The sequence below is a fragment of the Crocuta crocuta genome, unplaced genomic scaffold (assembly GCF_008692635.1).
Source record: "Crocuta crocuta isolate KB4526 unplaced genomic scaffold, BGI_CrCroc_1.0 scaffold72, whole genome shotgun sequence".
NCBI lineage: Eukaryota > Metazoa > Chordata > Mammalia > Carnivora > Hyaenidae > Crocuta > Crocuta crocuta.
This window is the reverse complement of record NW_027529427.1, coordinates 2,049,245-2,060,307: the sequence shown is the minus strand read 5'-3', so window position 1 is coordinate 2,060,307 and position 11,063 is coordinate 2,049,245. Positions and strand designations below refer to the sequence as shown.

The window sequence follows — 11,063 nt, the reverse complement described above, 5'->3', positions numbered from 1 at the left end:
GGCCCAAGAACTTTCTGAGGGTCAGGAGTGAAATCTGACCAGTTTATTCAGATTGGGTGAGAAAGGCAAGGCTACGACTCAAAAAAGTAGGTTTCAAAAACCAGTGAACTTGAACCCTTGTATATTGCTGGTGGGAATGTAAAACGATGCAGCCACAGCAGAAAACAGTCTGGCAAGTCCTCAACAAGTTAAACATACAAGTATGATGGGACCTAGCAATTCCACTCCCAGGGATATGCCCAAGGGAACAGAAAACAGATGTTCACTCAGAAACTTGCACACGAATGCTCATAGCAGCATTATCCGTAAAAGGCAAAATGTGGAAACAGCCCAAATGTCGTTGATTTGATGCACAGGTGAACAAAAGGTGGTATATTCATACGACAACGGACTCCCATTCCACCGAAAGGAATGGAATCCCGATGCCTGCTACAACATGGATGAACCTTGAAAACATGATGCTAAGTAAAAGAAGCCAGACACAGGGGTACCTGGGTGGCTCAGTCGGTGAAGCATTTGACTTCGGCTCAGGTCATGATCTCACGGTTTGTGGGTTTGAGCCCTGCATCAGGCTCTGTGCTGACAGCTCAGAGCCTGGAGCCTGCTTCCAATTCTGTGTTTCCCCCTCTCTTCCCTTCCCCTGCTTGCGCTCTGTCTCTCTGTCTCTCTCTCATAAATAAACATTAAAAAAAAAAAAAAAGAAGCCAGACACAAAAGGCCACATACTGTGTGACTCCTGTTATAGAAAATGTTCAGAACAGGCAAATCCATAGAGACAGAGAGTAGATTAGTGGTTGCTAAGGGATGGGGACAGGGAGGTATGGGGTTTCTTTTTGGGGGGATGGAAAAGTTCTGGAATTAGTGGGAATATGGTGGCAGGACCTTGTGAACGTATTAAAAATTACTGCACTGTACATTTTAAAATGGTTAAGATGGTGAATTTTACAGTACATAAATTTTATGTTAATAAAAAGTCTTTAAAAAAAATGGTGACCTTTCTGGCACTGTTGTCTTCTAGGTAGGGAGCTACTTTGGGGACAGAAAGCCTGTCTATGTAGGCTGAAAGCAGACCATCCGGAGAGAGGTTTCCCTTATTTCCACTCTCTTGACCCCTCTTCTCCTGCGTTGTCCCGTCTGATGAACTTCCTTCATGCTTTTCCTTTCTCAGTTATCTCTTTTGTTGTTGTTGATAAGTTTTTAATGTTTTAAATTTTTTTGAGAGAAAGAGAGACAGAGTCAGAGTGGGAGCAGGGGAGGGGCAGAGAGAGAGGGAGACACAGAATCCAAAGCAGGCTCCAGGCTCTGAGCTGTCAGCACAGAGCCCAACGCGGGGCTCGAACCCACGAACCATGAGATCATGACCTGAGCTGAAGTCGGACGCCCAACCGACTGAGTCCCCCAGGCCCCCTCCTTTCTCAGTTATCTCTTGATCCTGAAGAATAAGGGACAAGACCCTTGCCTCTCCCTTTTCCTCTGCACCTTCTGCCCTTTTCTCTCCCTTCCTACCCCCGTGTCCTGCTCCCACAGGCGCCGTGCACAGCGAGGCTTCTTTGGGAAGTGGCCACAGGATGGGCAGGTCTCTACTCACCAGGTTCACAGCGAGGAAGATCGTCCACGTCCTGTGTCTCCTTCTGGGGACCCTGGCTTCTGCAGGTGAGCATCCCTGAGGAGGGAAGTGAAGGGAGGCAAAGGAACGGGCTCAGAATTGGGAGGTGGGTGGCAGGTGCCCAGAAGGCCTCCAGCCTCTTGGGGGGAGTGAGGCCAGTAGGAGCTGATTCCCCAGCAGGTGAGGGCTAACCTGGTGGCACTGCCTGATAGTAGGGCTCCTGGCGGTGGCTCTGAGTCTCCAAGGCGCTGTCTCCAGCTGTGCTGATGGCCTCAGGGCCCCCACCTGGCCACCTGTGGTTCACGTCTGTAGGAAAAGAGTGGCCATGAGGACCTAAAACTGGCAACCCGATTCTGGCCCACGGCCATATTTAGTTTGACTTGCACAATCTTTTATTTAGACCATTTGAAATGGGGCGCCTGGGTGGCTCAGTCGGTTATGCGTCCGATTTCGGCTCAGGTCATGATCTCGTGGTTCGTTGAGTTTGAGCCCCATGTCGGTTTCTGTGCTGACAGCTCAGAGCCTGGAGCCTGCTTCAGATTCTGTGTCTCCCTCTCTCTCTTCTTCTGCCCCTCCCCTGCTTGCATTCCATCTCCCCCTCTCTCTCTTGAAAATAAACGCTAAAAAAATTTTTTTTAGAACATTTGAATTATTTTTCACCGATCAGATTATTAATGGTAAAAAATGATAGGGGCATCTGTGTGGCTCCGTCGGTTGGGTGGCTGACATAAGCTCAGGTCATGATCTCAACCCTGCGTCGGGCTCTGCCTGCTGACAGCTCGGAGCTTGGAGTCTGCTTGCGATTCTATGTCTCCCTCTCTCTCTCTGCCCCTCCTGCTCCCCTGCTCATGCTCTGTCTATCTCTCTCAAAAATAAATAAACATTAAAAAAAGATAAAAAATTTGAAAGTAACCATGGTAAACAAGGTATAGGGAAACAGGCAGTTTCAGACATCACTGGTCAGTATATATTAGCAGGGCTTCTTTGGAGGGAAATTTAGCAATACCAAGATTTATTTAAAAAAAATTTTTAGTGTTTATTTATTTGTGAGAGAGAGAGTCAGAGCATGAGTGGGAGAAGGACAGAGAAAGAGAGAGACACAGAATCCAAAGCAGGCTCCAGGCTCCAAGCTGTCAGCGTAGAGCCCGACATGAGGCTCAAACTCATGAGCTGTGAGATCATGACCTGAGCTGAAGTTGGACGCTTAGCCGACTGAGCGACCCAGGCGCCCCTAGCAATACTAAGATTTAAATTGCAAATGTTTTTTCACCCAACATGTCCACTTCTAAGAATTTACCCTTTTACACGTGCTCAAAGATGTATAAACAAGGGTACCCTTAGCAGCAATGTTTGTGGTATTTAAATAAATACTAAATTTAAGACGTTGTATTAGGCAATCCTTCCCTGCAAGAATATGTATAATTGAATGGCATAGATGTCTTCAAAAGGATATCCGGGAAGTGGACAAAGGGTTGTTTCTGGACAGGGTAGCCAGGGACTAAGGGCCAGAGATCTGAGGAAGACTTATTTCTTACATTATTACCGTATTATATTATTTTTATTTACCATGTTATGTTATTTAAAAAATTCATTGTGTGCATGCATCATCTTTCCACAAAATCTGAGTTACCATTTGAAAATCCAGAATTTCACTTAAAAATCTGGAATTTTGGGGGCATCTGGGTGGCTCAGTTGGTTAAGCGTCCAACTTCAGCTCAGGTCATGATCTCATGGCTCATGAGTTCGAGCCCCACGTCGGGCTCTACACTGACAGCTTGGAGCCTGGAGCCTGCTTCAGATTCTGTGTCTCCCTCTCTCTCTGCCCCTCCCCTGCTGGTGCTCTGTGTCTCACTCCTTAAAAAATAAACATTAAAAACAAATCTGGAATTTTTGTCTTCTCTTGAAGGATGAGGTGATCTGCAAGCCTTTGGCCTAGAGGTCTGCATGGAAAGAAGTGCTGGAACTGAGCAGCGGCTGCCCCTTGAATTGGGACACAGCTGGGGTGGGGAGGGGTCACCGATTCCCCACTTCAGCAGTCACTCAGGTTTCCACCCTCACTTCAGGATACCAGGGGCCATGGCTGTGGGCAGAGGCTGCACCCCTGGGGGGGACACTCACCCACAGCTTGGTAGAAGGCCAGGAAGCCCCTGTGGAGGCTGGTGGTCCTGTCCTGAGAGGAGGCGGGTGCTCGGAAAGTCAGCCGCAATCGGGTCCCAGGGGACACAAACTCCCTCTGACCAGGGGGGCTGCCCAGCGGGGAGCCCTGCTGCCCACAGAACCGGCTCGGATCCATCCCACTGGCTGTGATCTGAAAGGGGAGGGTGGGCAGGCAGGTTTGGGGTGAATCTGCACCACAGAGTCACATCCTGGGCATGAAGTCTAGAAGGTCTGCACACCTCTGGGGCCCAGAAGCTGTCCCTCAGGGAGATTTCCTCAAGTAGCTCCCTGTTCCATTACTGACTGCTGTTGTTTCATGCATGACCAGATGCCTCGCGTATTTCTTTAGCCTAGGTAATTACCTCAAAGCCCACCATAGTCACCTACTTTCAAGAAGCTCCTTGGGAACCCCAGCATTTCTCCAGTCCACTGGATTACAAAGTCTAAGGCAGGAATTACATCTATTTTGCTCACCACTGACTCTCTGATGCTCCAAATGGTACATATGGCATCACAGCCTTGAGTCAACATATTACAGATGTAAGTCCTTTCTATCTGGCTTCCTTCCCCCCTTCACCTTCCACTTCGAATAACTTCATGTGACCAACATCTATGAGGCAATAAGACCCTCTGCAAAGACTAGGAGCCCCTCAGGTTCCTAGCTTTCCTGTTCTTCTTACTTTGGAATGTTCCTCCCCCAATACACCATAAACTTAAATGCAGCCACCGAGAAGGTGTGAAATCTGTGGACACAGAATGTACACAGCGTGTGCACCCTGGCTATCGCTGCTGAATGTATGCTTTAAGCTGGCTGTGTCTGTTTCTGTCCCTTCTGACTGCCTCACTCCTGCTCGAATCCCTTCCTGTGGGTTCCCCGACCCAAGGAAGGGCACCTTGGAAGGAGTCCCCCCGCCCATGCTTCATGCCTCATCTCTGTTCTGGGCGCACAGCTCACTGGTCCTCTCATTTGATTTCTGAACCTTCATATTGACGCACATACCCTGAGTTCTTGCTAGCTCTCTGTTCCCTCATTGTCCCCGAATCTCAAATTCCCTTAAGACCCCATCCAGCCCATGTCTTCATGGTCCAGCAGCAGAATGGAAGTTGGCACAAAGGAAAGTTTTGTTCCAATACTTTTCCGTCCTTAGAACATCAACAAAATTAATGTTCCGTATTTAAGAGATTTAGCTCTTGGGGAAGAAGCATTTTACCCTAGGAAACAGTCCTTTACTGACATAGTTGGTTGTTAAATGCTCCGGTTTTCTTCTTCCCCTTCCTTATGAGCTGTTGGATAACTAAAGTCACTTTAGAGTCTAACTGGCAATGCAGAATGAACACCCGACTGAGAGTCATCAGACTTATGTTAAATTCCAGACTTTGCCCAACTCCCCATGTGACGTGGGTGGTTTCTTAACCACCCCAGCTCTCAGTTTCTTCCTATAAAGTGAGACCTCCTATAAAATGACCTGTGAGGAGGCCTCTTCTGGCCAGGACAATGTCACGCCCTGTGACTGCTCTCTAGTATCTGCACGTGGGGCTGTGGTGAGGATGACACCAAACACCTGCTCATTCAAAATTCATTTTGTTGCATGTGCTCCAGAAGCTTGGGGTTCACTCATTCTTTTGTTCATTCCTTTATTTTTTTAAGTTTATTTATTTACTTTGAGAGAGAGAATACGAGCTGGGGAGGGACACAGAGAGGAAGAGAGAGAGGATCCCAAGCAGGCTCCACACTGACAGCATGGAGCCCGATGCGGGACTCGATCTCATGAACCATGGGATCATGACCTGAGCCAAAATCAAGACTTAGACTCTCAACCAACTGAGCCAGCCAGGCGCCCCTCATTTATTCCTTTAATAAAGAGTTATTGACTATGTTCTATGTGTAAGACACACTGTGCTAGCTGCGGGGGGTATAGATAAGAACACACAGTTCTGCTACCGAGGTGCCCACAGGCTGGCTGAGTACGCTCACAAGTGAAAACCGAACTGAACTACAGGGTGTTGAGTTCTGCATTTGAGGGGTCTATGTGATTTACTCTGGACGCAGAGAGGAGGGAAGAGTCCTATTCTTGAGCTGGAAAGCCCTCCAGTATACTCCAGTATACTGACAAAGGAGGAGTCAGGCCAAGATTACAACTGTCCATGACTGAGAGGAGCAGGGCTCAACGGAGGTGCTCAGTGGATAAAGGCTGAATGGAATGAAGTATAGCCCTGACTGCCAGTTAAATATGAAGCAATAAACATATCCATTGATCTCCTTTCTCACCCCAAATCCCACCAATAGGACAGTAATGGGATAAAATGGTATATGTGATCAAGGACAGAAAAGAGAGCGGATATGACAGCAGATGAAGAGATGTTAACACTTTGGAAGATGGAATGGAGATGGACAAACAGCAATAAGTCTGCAAAGATGGAAGCCAACACAGAGCTGGTAGAGTCTCATCACAGAACCCAGGGAAGTTTCAGAAATTGGGGTAACTAGGAGCCCCTGAGGATAAGGATGGGGGGAGGGCTGACGGAAAGCCTATGTGGGGGAACCTCGGAACTCTGGGTCCCTTAGCCCACCCTGTGCATCCAGACGACTCTCTCTGGCTCACCCTGGCAGAAGACCTGAGCATGAGCTAGGAACCCTGGACTTGGGATCCCCCAGCACACTGGACAGAGGAGGTGAAGGCCACAACTAAAAGGAGAGGGATTAGGTGGAAGTCTATGTAACAAACAACGAGATTCCCTTCTCGGCTTGTTTGCCAGAATGTCGGCAACCCTGAGCTGGAGACCAGAGGATTCTGATTTGAGATGGGCTGTCTTCAAGGAAAACACTTCCACAAGCTAATATCTGGGAGGCGCCCAAATGCACAAATAGGTCATCTTGTTGATAACTCTGTGTTCAAACCTGTCACTGCACAAATTTTAGCTACCCACACAGAGCATCCAGTGCCAGTTAATACTTCACTCTTGAATATGAATGGACAGCCATGGATTACCAGATATTGTAAGAAAGCAGAGACCAAAACAAACGAACAATAGAACAAACCTGGGTGAAGCAGAGATAGTACAAGGAACAGAAGGAACGTTTAAAAATAATCCCTGTAGAAGGAAAGGAGTAGATCTTGCCTCAATGAAACAAGAACAGTATTCTATAAAAAGGCATGTTTTGAAGAATGAGTTTTAGACAAAATGAGCTTTTAGAAAAAATATGTTAGCAGAAAACAAATTAATTAAAATGTTATTTAAAATGAGGAAATCTCCCAGAAAGTGGAACAAAAAGAAAAAGAGATGGAAATCAGAACAGAATGGATCAGCAAAATTAGAGAATCTCCAGAATTTATAACGGCTCAATTACAGGAGTTCCAGAAAGAGAAAATAAAGAAAGCAGACATCTGGAACTTATTTTAAAAAGAATACCTGAGTGGTGGGTGGGGTGAGGGGTGAAATAGGTGATGGGGATTAAGGAGGGCACTTGTGATGAGCACAAGGTATATTGTATGAAGTGCTGAATCACTCTGTTGTACACCTGAAATTAATATTACACTGTATGTTGACTAACTAGAATTTAAACAGAAACCTAGAAAAATGAATAAGTGATGGAGAAGAAAAGTACAGCATAGGGAATATGATCAATAATCAATAAGGTTATAATAGCATTGTATGGTGACTACACTTATTGGGATAGGCACTGAGCAATGTATATAATCGTGTATTCAATATGTTACACAATTGAAACTAAGATAACATTATATGACAACTATACTTCAGTTAAAAACAAAACAAAACAAAACAAAAAAACCAAGAGCATTCCCAGAATTGAAGGACTAGATTTAAAAAGGCTCTACATTAGAGGGCACCTATATAGCTCAGATAGTTAAGCTCAGACTTCAGCTCAGGTCATGATCTCCTGGTTTGTGAGTTTGAGCCCTGCATCAGGCTCTGTGCTGACAGCTCAGAGCCTGGAGCCTGCTTCAGATTATGTGTCTCCCTCTCTCTCTCTCTCTCTGGCCCTCCCCCATTCACACTCAGTCTCTCTCTCTCTCAAAAATAAATAAAAATTTACAAAGAAAAATAAAGTCTCTACATTAAGGGTACCTGTGTGGCTCAGTCAGTTAAGCAACGGACTCTTGATTTTGGCTCAGGTCATGATCTCATGGTTGTGAGATCAAGCCCTGCATTGGGCTCCACACTGGGTGTGGAGCCTGCTTAAGGTTCTCTCTGTCCCTCTGCCCTTTCCTGCTGCCCCTGACACTAAATAAATAAAGCGAACAAACACATATATAAATAAAAATAATAAAAAGCCTCTAGGTTAGAAAACCCTGTACAATGAGTAGAGAAAGACTCACATCAAGGCTCATCAGAATGAAAAGATAGAATACTGGCAATAAGGAAAATGTCCCAAAAGTTCTAGAGAGAAAGAACTAAGGATCAGGAATCATAATTGTACCAGACTTAACAACACGAGAGCAAGTAGACAAGAGTATCCAAATTTCGAGAGGAAATGACTTCTAACCCAGAATGTAACCCATATCAATTGCCCATCAACTGTGAGGGTAGAGCTGGACATTCAGGGATATGTATGATCCTTTACAATGTATTCTCTTGCCCTTTCTGGTGCAGAATGTGCTCCTCCAAAATGGGGGGACTAAACCAAGAAAGAGAATGACGCGGGATTCAGTTCCAACACATGACAGGGAAAGGAACCACCCAGAAGGAGGCAGAGGGAACTCCCAGATTCATGAGGCCCTAGAGAGCAGGGAACTTAGACTGAGGAGATAGACCATCAGGAGCGCTTCAGATGGGATGCCCCCAGTACAAAGGAGGACTAGAGATTGAGATCTGTAGTTGATTATGCCCATTATGTAGAGAGGAGATTTACCATCCTGGCTAAGAGGCTGGGAGATTACTTACAGACAGAACTAAGCACATTAAAAATCAAAACGAAAACAAACAGAAAACCCCTAAAATTCCATGTGGCTACCGACTCCTGGGAGACCAAAAAGTTGGAGAAGCAAGGACATAGAATTATGGTACACCACGTGCTCGGAAGTGAATATTTAAAAACTTTTTAATGTTTATTTTCTTAATTAAAAAGATTTTTTAAAACATTTATTTACTGCTGAGAGACAGAGAGAGACAGAGTGTGAGCAGGGGAGGGGCAGAGAGAGAGGGAGACACAGAATCTGAAGCAGCTCCAGGCTCTAAGCTGTCAGCAGCGCCCTATGCGGGGCTCGAACTCACAAACTATGAGATCATGACCTGAGCTGAAGTCGGACGCTTAACCGCTTAACAGACTGAGCCGCCCGGACGCCCCTGAAGTGAATACTTTAGTCATGAGATTGCAAATGAATATAGAATTAACTAGAAATGCTAATAGTGGTAGACAGGGATGAGGGTGGGGGAATGTGAAGTTCTAAGAGAGGGAAATCGAGTCCTCATCTTCTAGACTCAGACATTAAGTGATCAGATGCAAAAAAGTAACATAATAAGCGTGCTATTTATACCCATGGGAGTAAATGCCAGACGGAGCAGCTACATGCTTCCCGCGAGGGGCAGTGGGGCTGGGAAGGAGGCTGGAGACAGCTGTTTTCCCGATAAGCCTTATTCCATATTCATTTTTTAGAACAACTATGTGCATGTATTAGTTCGATATGAATAAAATTTAACCCAAAGGATAAGGTAAAGTGCTGTGTTTAAAGTGTTCTTATTCTGTAACTTGACCAGTCACCTCATCTGCTGTTATTATCTACGCCCAGCTGCCTGGTCTGATGGGATGTGAACGACTGATGTGTGAGTCCTTGCTCTTTTCCTCAAGGGTGTTGCAGTGTCTGTGCGTCCCTCTGTATGACTTCCGAAGGCATGTCCTGCCCTGCTGCCCTCTCTCTTGCTCTGTGGGGCCCATGCCAGAGCGCGGGTAGGGATGGGCCGCTGGTGGCAGCCTGTGCCCTGGGGCAGCTCCTAGCCTCCAGGGAAGGTGCCCGTACCCTGACTCGGACTCTTCAGCCATCCCTTGCCATTCAGGGCACAGCCATGTCCCCCTGCCTCTGGGCTCCAGGCTGGGAGGCTTCCTCCCCAGAGTCCCCCTGGGACCCCCCCACAGCTCACTGTGACAGAGTCCTGCTCACAGTCCTGGGATGGCTCCAGGTCAAAGTCCTGGAAGACAAGCCTCACGGCGAAGCCCTCTGGAGCCTCAATGTCAGTGCTGCTCTCCTGGCCTTTGACATATGGCTCTGGATAACCCGGGGATGTCAGCTGCTGGGCTAGCTGCTTGGCCAGGAGCACGGAGCCCTGCGTGGGGCAAGCCTGGAGGACTCCCCAGAGGAGCAGCCACCACCTGTGGGAGGGGGAGAGCAAGATGTGGCCACACAGCTGTGGCCTGAGGCCTGCAGAAATATGAGGAGCGGGGGGTGGGGGTGGGTGGCAGGAGAAGCTAAGACATCGCGAGGCATCGAGGCATCGGGCCGGCAAAGGCATTAACAGCTGTGGCCTCAGCCCTTGAGGCCCGGGTACCTGCTGGCTACTCCCTCATTGCCCCTCCTCACCCAGATTCCTTCGGCCTCCTAGCCAGCCTGAGCGTGGACTGCAAGTTTTCCACCATTGCTCAGCTCCCCGGAGAGTCTCTATCAAAGTAGGGGGCTGTTCTCTGCTTCAGCAAATCCCAGCCCCACCCTGGGATCTGAGGGGGCAACGGTGGTGGGGAGGAGGGGCATTTAAATATGTGAGTTTCCTGGCTCAGACGAGAAGGCTGGGAAAGCCTGTTAGAGCCTAGAGGCAAATTCCAGCTCCCTTGGGCATTAACTGGCTCTGTGTGTGTGTGTGTGTGTGTGTGTGTGTACGCGCGCAGGCGAGTGTGAGTGTGTGTGCGTGTGTATGTGTGTGTGCGCGCGCGTGTGTGTGTGTGCATGTCCTGGGTCCCTCCGGCCCCACCCCCGCCATTTTCCTCTCCTCCAGGCCTCTGCACCAGCACACTCACATCTTGCCCAGCAGCTTGTGGAGCGGGGGCTTCTCCAGAGGTAGTTTCCCCACTCTGAGACCAGCCATCTGGAACTGGACATCGGGGAGGACTTGGCCCACGCCTGAGAACAGGAGGTGGGGCTGGGGAAGGCCCTGTGGGGGAGGAGGGAGAAGTTACTGGAAATGAGTTAAGTAATTCGCCACAGTTCCTTTTTTTCTAATTCTCTGGGCTGAGCGCCACCTGCTGTCTGATTCAGGAATAGTTTGGCCACCACAATTCAGAGGAAAAACCGTCTCCCAGACCACGATTTGCCCTCGGGAGGCGTGAGGGATGGGCAAGGCGCTGACCCTT

The 11,063-nt window shown here is 47.9% G+C and overlaps 1 protein-coding gene and 1 long non-coding RNA gene across 4 annotated transcripts in view; one reads left to right on the top strand and one right to left on the bottom strand.

Moving 5' to 3' along the window:
- The window catches only part of LOC144227462 (uncharacterized), a 6,281-nt gene extending 4,062 nt beyond the window's left edge, over positions 1-2,219 (top strand). Inside the window, exon 3 of the long non-coding RNA XR_013333933.1 lies at positions 1,528-2,219. This is a non-coding gene — a long non-coding RNA (uncharacterized LOC144227462). The remainder of the gene's footprint in view (positions 1-1,527) is intronic.
- C1RL (complement C1r subcomponent like) overlaps positions 1-10,851 on the bottom strand; it is a 13,277-nt gene extending 2,426 nt beyond the window's left edge. The window contains exons 1-5 of one of the 3 annotated variants that reach the window (XM_077759072.1): positions 10,727-10,851; positions 9,863-10,091; positions 3,725-3,914; positions 1,799-1,912; positions 1,589-1,663 (exon numbers count right to left, since the gene is read on the bottom strand). In XM_077759072.1, coding sequence (XP_077615198.1) covers positions 1,589-1,663; positions 1,799-1,912; positions 3,725-3,914; positions 9,863-10,091; positions 10,727-10,812 — 694 coding nt within the window. In that variant the 5' untranslated portion in view covers positions 10,813-10,851. The remainder of the gene's footprint in view (positions 1-1,588; positions 1,664-1,798; positions 1,913-3,724; positions 3,915-9,862; positions 10,092-10,726) is intronic. The other 2 variants (XM_077759070.1, XM_077759071.1) reach the window with 2 other exon arrangements.
- Positions 10,852-11,063: the final 212 nt, after the last annotated feature.